Here is a 14,346-nt window from a genome sequence, read left to right on the forward strand (position 1 = left end):
GCGGGGGCAGATTTCGGAGATCTCGCTCAGGAGCTGCAGCGTTGGGCAGCAGCCAGCCCGTGCCTCCGCCCGCCCTCCCTCTGCAGCAGGGCGGCAGAGGCCTTGCCCCCCCGGGCGCCACTTCGAGGTGCGCAGTCCTGGGAGATGTACTGAACGTGCACGCGAGAACGTAACGGGCTTTGGGTCAAATCTGCTTCTGGCAATTAATGCATAGCTGCACCGTAGGTTCCCAATTCCTCCTCCCGTGCTGGCCAGCCTGGCAGCACTCCTATGCACACTTGGGCCGGGGTCATTTTATGTGTGAATGCTTGTGCACAAACACAGCGGTTCCCACCGTGCCTTGCCGTGCGGACCCTGTGACGGCTCGCAGGAGACTTCAGGGGCCGCGACTTACCCCCGACGCCCCCTCCATCCCTCGAGTTGTGCAGAAGCCCCGGGACGGCCGCGAGAAGCGAGACGCCAGAGGCAAACTTCTTTTTAAATCCCAGCATTTAACTTCTGATCCCACGTCTTAGCAGCTGTTTTCCCTCAATTTACCTCGTGCTCCTGCTTCCCTTCCCTTTCCCCCACTAATTCCTCTTCCCTCCCACCTTCATCATACCCCCTTCCCCAAAGCACTGCGATATCCCAAATTAGAAACTGAAAAGCTGCCGCAAGGTAAAGAAACACTGGCAAGCCTCAGTTACCAACATGCAAATCTGGTGAAATAGGGTTTATTCTCAGCGCTGGCTAGACCACGCAGCTGAACGCTGCTGTCGGTCTTACCGTCCTGCTTCGGCTGGTCACATCCCGGCGCTCCGGGTCCAACTCGCACCTCGAGCTGCTACCAGAATATAAGCAACAACGGCGTTGCAATGGGGACGACACGTCAGACGGGGCAGGGGAGGAGAGGCAGAACAAGACGGGAAGGGTGAGGAGCCCTGTACTAGGCGGCTCAGCTGAAGTGGGTGGCTGGCCATCTAGCAGGAAAGGCCAAAGAAACAAGAGCAGACGTGAGAATAAAGAGGACAGGCACGCTCGGTGGTCAGTGCAGGGAAGGGAAGTCAAGCCAGCAGAGCAAATCTGATTACTGCGGGCTAGGGAGCTAAAAGAAAGATAACAGCATCAAGGACAGAGCTGTGCGGGGCAGTTGGTAACGGGCTCCTCCCAAGCACTGCCGGTAGTCGGAGGACGAAGTGTTATGAACAAATGGACCGCAGCAGCGGAGCCTGCCACCTCTTTTAAAAAGTATGACTACATCTGTACGTGCAAGGCACGGTTTTAAAATCTACCCAGTCGAAGCAACGTGCACTGAACTGCCGTACCTCTGTCCTTGGAAACAGCCTCCTACACACACAGGCATGCACCCGTATGCACTCCAGCTTTCGAACCCACTCCCTCAAGGTGCATGGAGATGTTCAAAAGGATTTTAGCTATATTTTTATAATGGCAAACGTGGATTATCCCTCTTGTACAGCTTCCAGCATTACTTGCAAAAACAGCCGATCCGGTTTGGCTCCACATTTTGGGGGGAAAAAATCCTGCTCAGGCAGAGACCAAACCTGGAGCATGTTAGCGGGGCGGTTCAAAGGGTGACGGCTACAAGCAATTGTAAAAATCTCTTTAGAGTGGAAACACTTAAGCAACCACAACGACCATGTTCTCCTGCGGGAAAGTCGTTACTATAAACGTCAGACAGATTCCTAACACGTGCAATTAAAGATTTATTCATGTTACTTAACACGGCTTCCGGGTGGACCACGTTTTCAGGCGTGCTGAGCCTCCCTGGGCTCGGGAATGGTTTGTGTCGCGGTAGGGATTTAAGTTTGGAGATTTGCATTTGTAATTCATTGCAGATGCCTAGAAATGTGGCCGTGTTTAGGAACAAATTCTGCCTGCAAAACGGGCCGGGCCGTGGAAAATCTGGATGACTTGCTATGCCTCAGCACATTAAAATACAGTTGGGGGCCCCAATTCGGCTCTGAACAGACATCTCATTGATTACTACTCGCAGTCTTCATTTTGCTCTCACAAGACTTGACACTCGACTGAGCCTCCAGCTAGGAAAACCAGGCCCTGATTTTAATGAAAGATGTTCTTCTACATGGTGCCTTAATCTGCAGCAGCAGTCGTCCTAATAAAGCCCAGGAAAAAACGCAGATACACACGAACTGACCAAACAGAAATGCAAGAAAACTCAAAGCCTAAACTTCCTTGCCTTTCTTATTGTGTCTCAGTATTAATATTCAGGAATATTACACCTTGTCAGGACAGGAGACCAGTTCAGGTGATGGAAAATGGGGCAAAGCCGGCTCTCTGTGACGTGCTTATTCGTAGAGCCGACGATCAGCAAGGATGTCCGTGGGCACAGAAAGCACGTCTTTTAAGAAGATCTCTCATCTCGTACGAAAGGCTCCCAGCGAGAGCGAGTTGGCCGGAGCAGCTGACTGGGCAGGCGTTGTTGACTCCCACCTGCGTCTCTCCAGGGCCGAACTCGCCCAGGCTCCGGTCGCTGCATCGCGCTGGCCTTCGTCCTCCCGACGCACAGCCCCTCCTTGGAGCGGTCTCTCGTGGGGGCCTGCCCGGCCTACGGACAACTGCAATGACCCTGCAAGTGCTATCGTGGAGGGACACGGGGCCTAATAATGGCAAGCCTGTACCATTTTAGCCGGCAGGGATTTCAACGCGCTCGCCAATGGAGCCAGGTGTGCCACAGATGCAAGGGGCATGTCCTGAAATAGGGAGGCCGTTTACTTTTTTGGGTAGTCCAGCTGCCTGCGCTAGTGCTGGTACCTTAAAGGATTACGGTATGGGCCTGGGCTGCAGATGCCCGAGCGAGCTGAGGCTAGCTCTTGAATCGCCGCCGGGCATGGAAGAGCTCCCTCCCCTGGGAAGGCATCTCTTCAACAGCTGCTTGGATGTCCTCGCAACCAAGTGACTCACTGTATTGTAAACCCTGCAGTCGTGGGCCAGGCTGGCATGTCCCGTGGGCGCCTTTTGCCACTATTTAAACTTCCCTGCCGTCTCCCTCAGCATCTCATATACTCCGGCTGGAGCTTGGAATAGGGTTACTCTCTGTCAGAAACTGTACATTGGGGGGAAAAGCCTGAAATTGTGCAGTTCCAACTTGGAAAGGACCAGATAAAAATGCTTTTATGTCTGAAAAGGTCAAATATCTTGAGGAGCTTCACTTTCAGAGTACCTCTGATAGACCCTCATCTTTTCTTGGGCTCTACAGATTGCTAGAAAGGCGTAGGCCTGATGGGCAGACGACAGTCAAAGCCTTTAGACGGCACCTGGTAGAGAGAGCTTCGGCGCTTGCTGTGAAGCTGGGAGACGTGCGGCTGGAGCGGACCGAAATCTTTTTCCAAGCTCCACTACAATCAGAGAAATGATGCTTGATGGTGCTGAAGAACAGAAAATGTTGAACAGCTTGTGCATTGCACTCAATCATAATAGCTTTGATATCTGAATTTCTCATATTCCTGTGACGAGTCCTGGGAGGCCCTGAAGTCACTGATGGGGACTGACTGCCCGGGCCCGCGTGACTGCTAAACCAGGGACAGATGCCGACCCATTTGGTGCCGCGCCTGCAGGACTGCCTCTGCCTGCTCACAATGACCCTCTCTAGGTCTGGGCGCGAGGGTCCAGCCCGCCGATGCTAACAGCGATCGAGACCCCCACAGTAAGGCTTGTTCCCGAACACAGCGGGATGGCCGGACACAGAACTGGAAGGGACTTTCTCTGTCCGTGCTAGCATAGGTTATGCCATTATGCACTCCCCTTCATAAACCAATCCAGTATGCGATCCCTCTGGCATCACATCCTCCACTTCACAAGCAGATCCAGCTTCATCCTAACACTAGATTTGTGCCCCAGCTGCTATTTTTTGGAAGGCTGTCCCATCACTACTTGCTGGCATGGCAGACATCTGTTGAGGTGACCCCACTTAATGCTCGGGCAGTCTCCCGATGCCTTTCGAAGGGGGAGACGCAGGGTCTGCCTCACCCATCTCGGCCCTAACCCACGGAGATGTCAGACTTCGATACCAATGCTGGCACTTGGCTGATTTATCAACAGTGACCGTTGTATTCCTTCACCTGTAGGGACTTGAACTCGTGGGGAATCCCAGGCTGAAGGAAGCCTGCAACGCTGCATCCATTTGGGTTTTTTCCTCATTCGTTCTCTGGTTCAGCCCACGATACGGTACCTGCCTGCTGGGGCACTTGCAAGGACTAATCTTCTCAAATCTTAATTGGTTGCTCTTTCTCCTTCTGCATTACAACACCGGCTTTCAAAGACCGCTCAACTAATGTACTTTAAGGCCCGGTGTCTGGATTTTTGGCTGTGAGATGAAAGCTGGGCTGAACAGCTTTCAGGAAAAGACATATCCTTGCTGCAGCAATGGCATCTGCTATGCCCGCTCTATTTCTGCTAGGAAATCTGTGATGGTCAGGGCTTAAACCGTGACAGCTGGGAATCTGCCTGATGACTGTCACATATCCTGTTTCACCCTACTGCAAGTGTGGACGGGTAGGGGACTGACGAGTTGGAATATACGTGTATATACGTACTTTGAAATGGCCAGCGTGGCTGGAACAAATGGGAAAGGTAAGTATTGCTTCAAAGAAGACAGTCAAAAATGTCAAAGCAGAAGGTGAGAGGTGATTTGCAGGCTGGACGCTGTGCCGGACAGGGCACGGGAGGGTGCGGGCGCTCTGCCCTCTACGCCTTCTCGCATGGGAGACCAAGGAGGCGCCGGCCGCAGCTCGAAGAGGCTGGGAGGTTGCGCTCAGGAGATGCTAACCTGCGCACTTAAAGAAAAAGTTGTCTGTTATTAGAAAGACATTTGGTGCCCCGTGAGGCAAGAGGTCAGTCAGGCTAGATGCGAGAGACTTTGCTCACAAAGTAGTGTTCAATCCAGGAAGTGAGAAGCACCACGGGCTACGCTTTGGGCATCTTTGTCTTAAGGAGCGGAGTCGGTCTGTAACTCCCAGGTTCTGGACAAGCCCGCTCTTCCCCCCAAATTCGCTAAACGGCGTCCTTGTCCTTGTCAACCCAAACGTGTCCGGCATGCTGTGCAGGGTCTGCACCATGCATACACTTAATGGGGAAGTATTCAGAAAAATAAATGTTGAAATCATCTAAGTGCAGCTAGCTCACACGTGCAGCCAACTGATCTTGTCCTGGAAGTTACAGAGGGACTACTCTGGGGTTTCTATATTGTTTAGTTCGAATGAGGACTGCAACCCTGACCCGAGGGGGTTTCCTTGCCTCTTTCGTGCACCTCCTCAATAAAACATACAAACAGCCTTTCAAGTCCAGTTTCTCGCTCCCTGCAGGGAGCATTAATTGCCGTACAGTTTGGGACAAACAGGAAACAGTGCCTCACCGGAGACTTTCCTGTCTTGCTTGAACGTACTTTTGCAAGAATGAAAGAAATACAAGGTTCAGTTGACTTTGCATGCGTTTGTGTCTTTACATGCATATATTAATTTAAAATACAAAAGCTACTGAATATCAACCCCAATTCAATTCAGAGATACAGGCACCTCAGAAAAGATACTACATGGCTGGATTGTGCCTTGTGGGAAGAGCAGGCAAAAGCAAAGGCAATGAAACGCACTGATTGTATGAAATGTTGACAGCCAGGACAAACACGCTCAAGGTCCCCTCACCCGAACGGCGCTGCCAGAAGACCAGCCTTTCCAAAAACGTCTTTAGAGGTAACGCTCGATAAAAAAGTTAGTGTTGGCTAGTAGTTCCTTAGTCACGTTTATGTAGTGAAAAGTATGGATACAAGGAAATTGCACTTTAGAACAAAGAAAAACCAGCATTGGCAATCAACCACTTGTTCTATGAGCACTGGAAACGCACGTTGCAGTGGCAGCGACATTTCATTGAAACACAGAAAATGAGGGCTGAAGGGCGCTCAGGAGTCACATCTAGTCCAGCCCCTGCTCCAAGCAGGACCAGCCTCAGATACATCATCCCATCCATCCAGGTCTTCAAAACCTCCAAGGATGGAGAGTCCACCACTTCTCTGGATAACCCATCCCAGTGCTTCACCACCCTCCTCATGGGAAAATTCTTCCTAATATCCAACCTCAACTTCCCTTGCTGCAGCTTGAGCCCACTGCTCCTTGTCCTGTCCTCTGCCCCCTGAGAAGAGCCCAGCTCCATCTTCTTTGCAGCCCCCCGGCAGGGAGGTGAAGGCTGCTATTCAATCCCCCTCGGTCTTCTCTTCTCCAGACTCAATCAGCCCAGTTCCCTCAGCTGCTCCTCACCAGTCCTGTCCCCCAGCCCACAACCACTTTTGCTGCCCTTCACTGGACTCTTTCCACCTTGTCCACATCCTTTCTGTCGTGGAGGGCCCACAACTGGACACAGGACTCCAGATGTGGCCTCCCCAGTGCTGAATAGAGGGGAGGAATCACTGCCCTCGATCTGCTGGCAACACTCCTGCCAATGCAGCCCAGGATGCCGGTCGCCTTCCTGGCACCACGGGCACACTGCTGGCTCCTGTCCAGCTTCTTGCCCCCTGTCCCCCCAGGTCCTTTTCATAGGTTCATAGATGTTAGGGGCTGGAAGGGACCTCAGAAGATCATTGGGTCCAGCTCCTTACACCAGGCAGGGAAGACAACTGGGGTCAGGCAACCCCAGCGAGGTGACTGTCCAGTCTCCTCTTGAAGATTTCCAGGGTAGGCAATTGCACCTCTGGAGGGAGCTTATTTCACAGTGTGGACACCCCAGTTGTGAAGCAGTTTTTAGTGATGTTGAGCTTGAAACAGTCTTCCAGGAGTCTGTGACCATTACTCCTGGTTCTTCCCAAGGGACAACACCAGCACCGAGCCCCTTTCTGCAGAGCTGCTGCCCACCCGGTCCCCCCCACCTGCACCGGTGCAGGGGATTGCTCCCTCCTCAGTGCAGGACTTTGCACTTGTCCTTGCTGAACCTGATGTGATTCTTTTTGGCCCGATCCTCCCATTTGCCGAGGTCACTCTGAATCCTAGCCCTGCCCTCCAGCATATCTACTGCTCCCCCCAGCTTGGTGGCATCTGCAGACTTGCTGAGGGTGCGCTGCATCCCATCTTCCAGGTCACTGATGAAGACATTGAAGAAAACCAGCCCCAGGACTGACTCCTGGGACACTCCACCTGATACCAGCTGCCAACTAGAAATCGAGCCATTTGAAACAAGTTAGAAGAATACCAGTGATGAAAAATTCATTTTCTCTATTTTTACCTCTTGTGAAGCGAAAAACAGCCACTGCTGCAATGGATACCGACCTTTTCGTTGGAGTTGGTGCTCCAGAGGACATGTGGGTAACCATGGTGTCATTCATGTTAGTCAGAGGCCGAGGAGGACTAAAATAGAAATATTTTTTTCCGGTTAATTATTTAAAACAAGCCTAAGTAATACAGATAAAGGTATCAACAAAAGTACATCCTGGGGAAAATGCTCTTGGTGCACCTATTTTCAAATAATTGGGGATAGATGGGAGTCGCATAAGTAACAATACGAGGTCTCAAGTAAAACGCTATTCAAATATTTAACCGCAGCAGCGAATGGCGTGCACGGAGGGACCTATACGTCCTGCTGCTCCGTGTGCAGAATGCTTTCAAGAGCTCAAGCATCAGGTTAAAATGAGCATCTAGCTTTCTGGAAAACTGATAACTCCATTAGTGAGATTTGCAATTTTCTAGCAATTCAGGGTGCCTGTACACAAGCGCGGAGGCTGCTCCGGCGTGCTGCGATTACCGCGCTCCAGCAGGCTCCTGCATCTCGTGTGTCAGCGTCCTCACGCTTAAAAATAGCAGCGGGGGCACTTGAACTAAATAAAGCTCATCGAACAAGCTTTAGTTCAAGCGCCCCGCCACCATTTTTAAGTGTGGGGGTGCTGATACGTGAGATGTGGTGGCACTTTAATCAGAGCTGCTCTAATTAAAGCACCAACCCCACCCCACCCCCGTCATCCCTGGAGCACATGTAAAAGTGCCACAAGTAACCAAGAAAACATGTGAATTGAAGTGATTTTAATATATATATATATATATATATATATATATATATATATATGCTGTACTGTGTAAATTGGTTACACTCGTGTTTTCAAGTGAATATGATGGTGGTAGTCAGCTGTCAGACTGACAATGCTGGAAACCAAATTTCTTTATCCAGAGAATAAATACAATATGAGGATATGTGGAAAATATTAGTTATTCCTATTTTTATACCCTTGCAGTTTGCTCAGGCACGTGAATGACGGGGACCACGCAAATCATGTCAACACCCGAGACAGAAAGTGGATTAATGTCACACTGAAGGCTTCCCTCACTATGGCTTTAATAATGTAGTCAGGTCACCAAAAATCACTAAGAAAAAAAAAGTCACGTTTAACAATATTTCCCCCCAGTAGTGTCCACGGTACACCACGCAGGACTTGACTCTCACACGCGTGTGCCAACCTGCCCTCCATGGACAGAGTCAAGGAATCCCAGCGCGATGCCAGGAAGAAGCCAGGCCCCCGCCACGCAGGAAGACAGCAAACCCCACGGTCTAAGCACAGGTCAAATTCCTTCCTGACCCCAAAGGGCATGATCGGTCTGGCTTTAAGTCCCGCAGGAGCACTGGCACGGCCCCGTCACCGTCACCGCCCCCAGCCTGGGCTGCAGCCGACACCCCGGGTGCAGACAGAAGGGACGATCTTTGCCTGGATCTGGCCCCCGAGAGCGCTCGACAGCCACGACCGGACACAAGCGTACGGCTGCCAAGTGCTGTAGAGGGGCCCGAACCCGCGAAAATCTGCATGAGGGTCCAGATGAAGACGTTTCAAAGCACGGTGTCTTCGGTAACTTGTGTCTGCGCTGCCTCCCGGCCCGTGCTGTTTTCAGAGCGGGAGGGAGGAAAAGGGAGAAGAGGGAGTTCGGTCTGGGGTTTTATCAGCCGGAAGGTGGGGTGGGTGGATTGGAGCCCCCGCCCCGAAGTGAGGGGCCCTATCCACCCACCCCCACCCCCAAACGCTGGCTGGGAAACCCCTAGAAGGAGCTCCCCTTGCTCCCCCCTCCCACTCGGAGAGCAGCACCTGGGCTGGGAGGGAGGAGGGCTGTTGCTAGCGGAAACCAGGTGCAGGCTTGCAGGCAGCAGCTGGACTCCCCGAGACCCCCTTCCCCTTCCCCTTCCCCTGCAGCCTAAGTGCCTTGTCTGCAAGCTGAACATGCCCAGCTCCTTCAGCCTCTCCTCGCACAACGTGTTTTCTAAGCCCTCGATCATTTTTCTTGCCCACCTCTGGACTCTCTCGAACTTACGTACGTCCTGTTTGAAGTGCGGAGCCCCAGCCTGCACGCAGTACTCTAGATGAGGCCGAACCAGTGCCGAGTAGAGAGGCACGGTCGCCTCCTGTGTCTCGTACCTGATGCTTCTATTGATGCAGAGCAAAACCACATTTTTGTGCCGCTGCATCACACTGCAGACTCAAATGAAGTCTGTGATCTACGAATACCTGAGCTACACACACAGACATATTGCAAATGACCTTCATACTTTTATACATGCATTTTGGAAAATGTGATCCTAACATCTTGATGATTTCGTCCAAGTCTAACGGATATTTGAATGCAATGGCCACGATATACTTAGGCTTCATTGAGAAAATCACTGCAGTCAGAGGGAAGAATGTTTTTGTAGTACTATCTTTTATTGGACCAACCATGTAGCTGGGACAGCTGGTGGACAAGCTGGTCCAACAGCTCTCCCAGCGATGCTGCTGGTCCAGGAAAAGATGCCACAAAGAGACCTTGCCTCTCAGACAGCTCCTGCGGCATCACGGTGACAACACCACCCCAGCCCCACTTTAATACCTGCAAACTGCAAATTTTGGTGCAGGATGTATTTCAGCCTAAGTGGCCCCCTCATGCCAGCAAAATGACACTCAATGGTACAAAATGCTTCTGATCTGGACTAGGAAACGACAGACTCCCCAGCTGATGCACGTACCAAATTTCAGCAACTACCAGTTTTTGTGGAAATCGGACCCAACTATGAAAGCATCATTTATTTGCCAAAGATGTAAGCTTGTGAAGACTCTACCCTTGGTACGTCTTATAGAGACTATTCTCATTTGGCATTGGTTTGCAAATTATGATTGCCTTTATGGAAACTTTCCGAGACAAGTTTCCAGGATTTTCCAGCAATACGCATACTGCAAGTCTCAGTTGCTCACATTGCTCTCGATATATGTTGTCTGACCGAAACATTTCCTGACATGAATGACAAATGCAGCGGTCTGGAAGAGGGAACTTTGGACTGGACCAGGAAGCAGAAGAACAATTCTAGCACTGTGGAAAAATAATGTAACAAGCTGGGAGTGATACACCGTGGTACGTTCAGAACCATTCAGTTTGCTACTGAACATTCGAATGCATTCTCTGCTATTTCTAATTAATGCCGAATACAATATAGGTTTCAGTGTTCTCCCCACCCAGTGTTGGGAGTGCCTTCCCCAACTCCAGCATGGCCTACATTAAAAAGCTTTGGTGACAGAAAATGTGTCCTGTTAACAGAAGTTTGGTGCCTTCACGTACACAGTGCTCTTAACTCAATAACTCCCAGCCGGGGTGACGGGGTACCCTAGGGTGCTGCCAGATCCTTTGAAGGACGCCCCAAGGTGTGAGGAGCTAGGCAGATAAGTGCAGGCTCACCCCCACTGCAAGGGGGCAAGCACTGTAACATATACATTCGTTTCTGAAATCGGGTGCTTCTCAATTCACAAAAGTTGCAGAGGGCGACTTGAGTCCAAAAGGTCGAAAACCACTGCTTTAATTCAAAACTCTAGGTTCCTGCCAGCTGATTTAACGTACGTCGATCCTCCAGAATAATCTCCTGAAGTTCCTCTAGCAGGAACTCCCCTACCCAGTTTGGAGAATGGAGTCGGCTGTTGCCTACAAAAGCTGATGCCTCTGAACAAGTTAGTCTCTAAGGGTGTGTACACATGTACTACCTTTCTGACAGTTAAGCCGGCTTAACTTTTTTTAAAGTCGACCTAACTGTCAAAGCATACACATGTATGTGGAGCAGAGTCGACTTAAATGTGGCACCTCCGAGGTGTATTATCTCGAGCCTCGTTAACTAAGTCGACTTAGCTCACAAAATGGCTGCCACCATGTCAAGGAGCTGTATGTGTGTTATGCTCCAATGTGGCTTAACTTAAGTTGGCTTAGTTAAGCTGCCTTATTTTAAGTCGACTTAGTATGTGTGTACCTACCCTGAGGTGCAGCCCCACCTTGCCTTCCAGCAGGATCCGGCGAGGCTATATTTGCACGGTGGCAGCAGCAGAAAGGTTCTGCAATGCCTTCCCCTAACGAGCAGTCTTGCTGCCCAGGAAAGTGTATAGGGAGTGTTTACAGCTGTCTATTCCTCTGTGCAAATCCCACAAGTTCCCTGTCTTTTTTACCAGTATCCTCAAGCACGCTGGCCTTGAGCAGGGCACCCTCGACAGGAGCAGCAAGGCTGACAGTGATGAGGAGCTGAACGAGGTGCTTGAGGGAGGCCGTGTCTGTGTGTCTGCTGAAATGCATGGACGTGGCTGCGAGGCGGTGGACGCGGCAGGCAGTCTGGGAGCTGGAGTGGAAGGAGAACATGCTGTGAGAGTGACAGGTGGAGAGGGGGGCAAAGCAGTACAGGGACTGAGGTGGCAGACAGAGATGCTGCAGAAACAGATAGATACCAAGCCCAGTGCGTGACCCCCTACTTCCAGCCCCGCACCCCGCACCACCAAAGGCACAGACACTTCTATGCCTCCGGCGTGCCAGCTGACCCAGGAGTGGCGAGTGGGAACGAGTATCACGGCTTCACGTCCATTAGTGAGTAGACGTGTTCCAAGATGCACTTTGCACTTTCTCTTTTCTTGAGACTGCAATTCCCAGTATTGGCAGATTTGTGTTGCCTGGCTGCCTCCCTGCGGCTTGCTCGCTGTAGCTGTCTTGGTGCTCTCTCAGGTGTTACTCACTTTGCTGCTGTCTAGGTTCCCCTACGCTGCAGGAGGGGAGGGTAAAAGCAGTCCCCCGAATTGACACCAGGCATTTCCATGGCGGTCAGGGACGGTTGTCCCCACATTTCAAAGAGACCTTTGTACGGGGGCATGCAGGCACCATGCATTTGTCCTAATGTTCGCACGCCAGGCCCACACCCTGTGAAGAAGCACCCCTTGTACCCCAATCTTTTGGGGGGTACAATAAGCAGGAGTCCGATTGCCCTACTGCAGGTTGGGATCCTAGTACACCAAACCTCTCGGTCTGGAGGATGTGCCTGCTGGCTCTGCACACTTGGTGACAACAACCCTGACGGTGGCCTTCCAGGCCCCGTACTGACTTCCCGTTGAGATGTAGTGATCTGCCGCTGCGCCTTCCTGAGTTTGGAGCCGGTGCTCGACAGCGGTCAGGTAGTTTGCAAGTGCCGGTCCCTGTTTACTCTCGCCTAGCACTTCTTCCTCCGCAGCTGCCCAGGCATCTCTGCTTTCTACCCCTGCCATTGAGGTAGGGCCGGCACAGACGAATGGCACTGGTTATAATGAGGAAGAGCTTGACTATGCCCGTGAGCCCTTTGCAATTCATGCTGGTGGCGTGGAAAGGAACTGCAGGGGACCGCAGACGCTTGACACTAACGGGTTAACGAGCAGAAGAGTCAAGACAGCAAAGAATGGCATTGTGGGAGAAGGAGACGTTCATGCACCGCTCCCGCTGTGCGCTGCACCAGACCCTGGTGGGAGAGCCGCAGGGTGCACGCCGCACGCAGCTGAGAGCTGCTTGCCCGGGGACGTGCAGCGCGCACGCAGGGACCACGCTGGGTGCGTGCTCTCGTGGCCCCGGGCTGCCAGCTGCTGCGACTTGCGACAAATTCTGCTGACAACGTTTTAGGATGAGCAAGAGCCGAGCATGCCAGGCTCTTCTGTTCTCTCCCAGGTCCCGAAAAAGCTCATTCTCGATCAATTCGGCATTCTCCTACTTCATTCTGGTTACGCACGCTGTGCAATACTACATGAAATCTAGATGACGTCAATCTAGAGTTAGCAAGAAATGACCTAACATAAACAGTATAAATTAGGGTGTTTTTTTTTTCCCTTTAGTGAATATCTGTGTCTACACATCAGGAAACGTAGAACAGATTTTGCACGCTTTTGGGCCAAAACTTTTTTCCCTCTGAACTCCACTTTTGTGACGTGCAATATGCACTTCTGGTGCTGTCTCAGTAACAGTGCTCATCTGCACGACGTGGGGTGAATAACGAGTAACTGCGCGTATCAAAACGCAAGGCAGGAGGAATTCGAGCGCGCTTCCGCAGGCGACCGAACAATGACGAGGGTCTGACTTGGGAACAGAGGACAGCGATGCCCCAAATCCAAATCGGAGGCATAAATGTTCTCTCTCGTTATCTACAAAGATGGTGACATCCCCGATACCCTGAGGTACCCAACGTTTTTGCAGAATTCATTTAAATCAGAACAATTGAAGGTAACCAGCCGTATTTATTAGGAATAGAAATTGTTTCCATCTTCTACGAGTTCAAACACACGCTGTATTGTTGTTCTGTGACAGAGCCACCACTATTTATTACAATACTGCGGTTAGACAACTCCTCTCCTAATAAAACAGATGCAATTCGCCATTTCCACTCTGCTTTCAGCATGATTAAGGGGCCTATCTACAAGTTCATTCCAGATCTATAAATATCACTGTCCTCAATTTTCCATCTATATCCCCACTCAAAGTGATCAAGGCACAGGAAAAAACCCAAACACTAAATACAAACATCTGGCTAAGAGATCTCTGTTGGCAGAATTCGGTCTTCTTTACTAGACACAATAAAACCTTTCCAGCCCAGCTCTTTTCTTGGGGCCATTTAGACATTTTACTGAATATATGCCAATAAACATGAACATTATTAGGGTGGCAGTTCATTTCCTTATATAACCGAGATAGAAAAGCAATGTTGTTGGAGGGATCGGTGTTGTGCAGTCCTGTGCGCACAATGCTAATGGAAGGATGCCTTTCGAAGGGCCCGCTAATGCAGGAAGGAAAACAAGGTGATGGTTTAGAAAACAACGGCCTCAAAACGCGCAACGTCATGTCAACCCTATTATAATACAGCTTCAGTTCAAAGAAGCTGAGGTGCATCTGCTTCAGTTGTCAGGACAAGAGAAGAAAGAAAAATATTCCTGGGCCAACTATGGGGACCGTCACACAAGCGGCGAGCCACGCTAGTCAGAAGTCAGGCAGACGGACGGCACCTTAGAGACTAACTGGTTCAGAGAGCCACGCGCTTTCCTATGCAGATCCTGCTTCACCGAGTGCTTTCATAGCATCTGCTGAA

General features: G+C 50.9%; 1 protein-coding gene across 12 annotated transcripts in view; it reads right to left on the reverse strand.

Annotated features, from left to right (window-relative positions):
* DTNB (dystrobrevin beta) overlaps positions 1 to 14,346 on the reverse strand; it is a 296,518-nt gene that overhangs the window by 116,957 nt on the left and 165,215 nt on the right. For 9 of the 12 annotated variants that reach the window (XR_009462220.1, XM_019497682.2, XM_019497680.2 and 6 more), the window contains one exon: positions 7,269 to 7,346. The exons of the other annotated variants lie outside the window; for them this stretch is intronic. Coding sequence is in view for 8 of the 9 variants with exons in the window: in XM_019497682.2 (XP_019353227.1) it covers positions 7,269 to 7,346 (78 nt within the window). In the remaining variant the exon portion in view is untranslated. The remainder of the gene's footprint in view (positions 1 to 7,268; positions 7,347 to 14,346) is intronic. 12 annotated transcript variants of the gene reach the window in all.

The sequence above is a fragment of the Alligator mississippiensis genome, chromosome 1 (assembly GCF_030867095.1).
Source record: "Alligator mississippiensis isolate rAllMis1 chromosome 1, rAllMis1, whole genome shotgun sequence".
Taxonomy (NCBI): domain Eukaryota; kingdom Metazoa; phylum Chordata; order Crocodylia; family Alligatoridae; genus Alligator; species Alligator mississippiensis.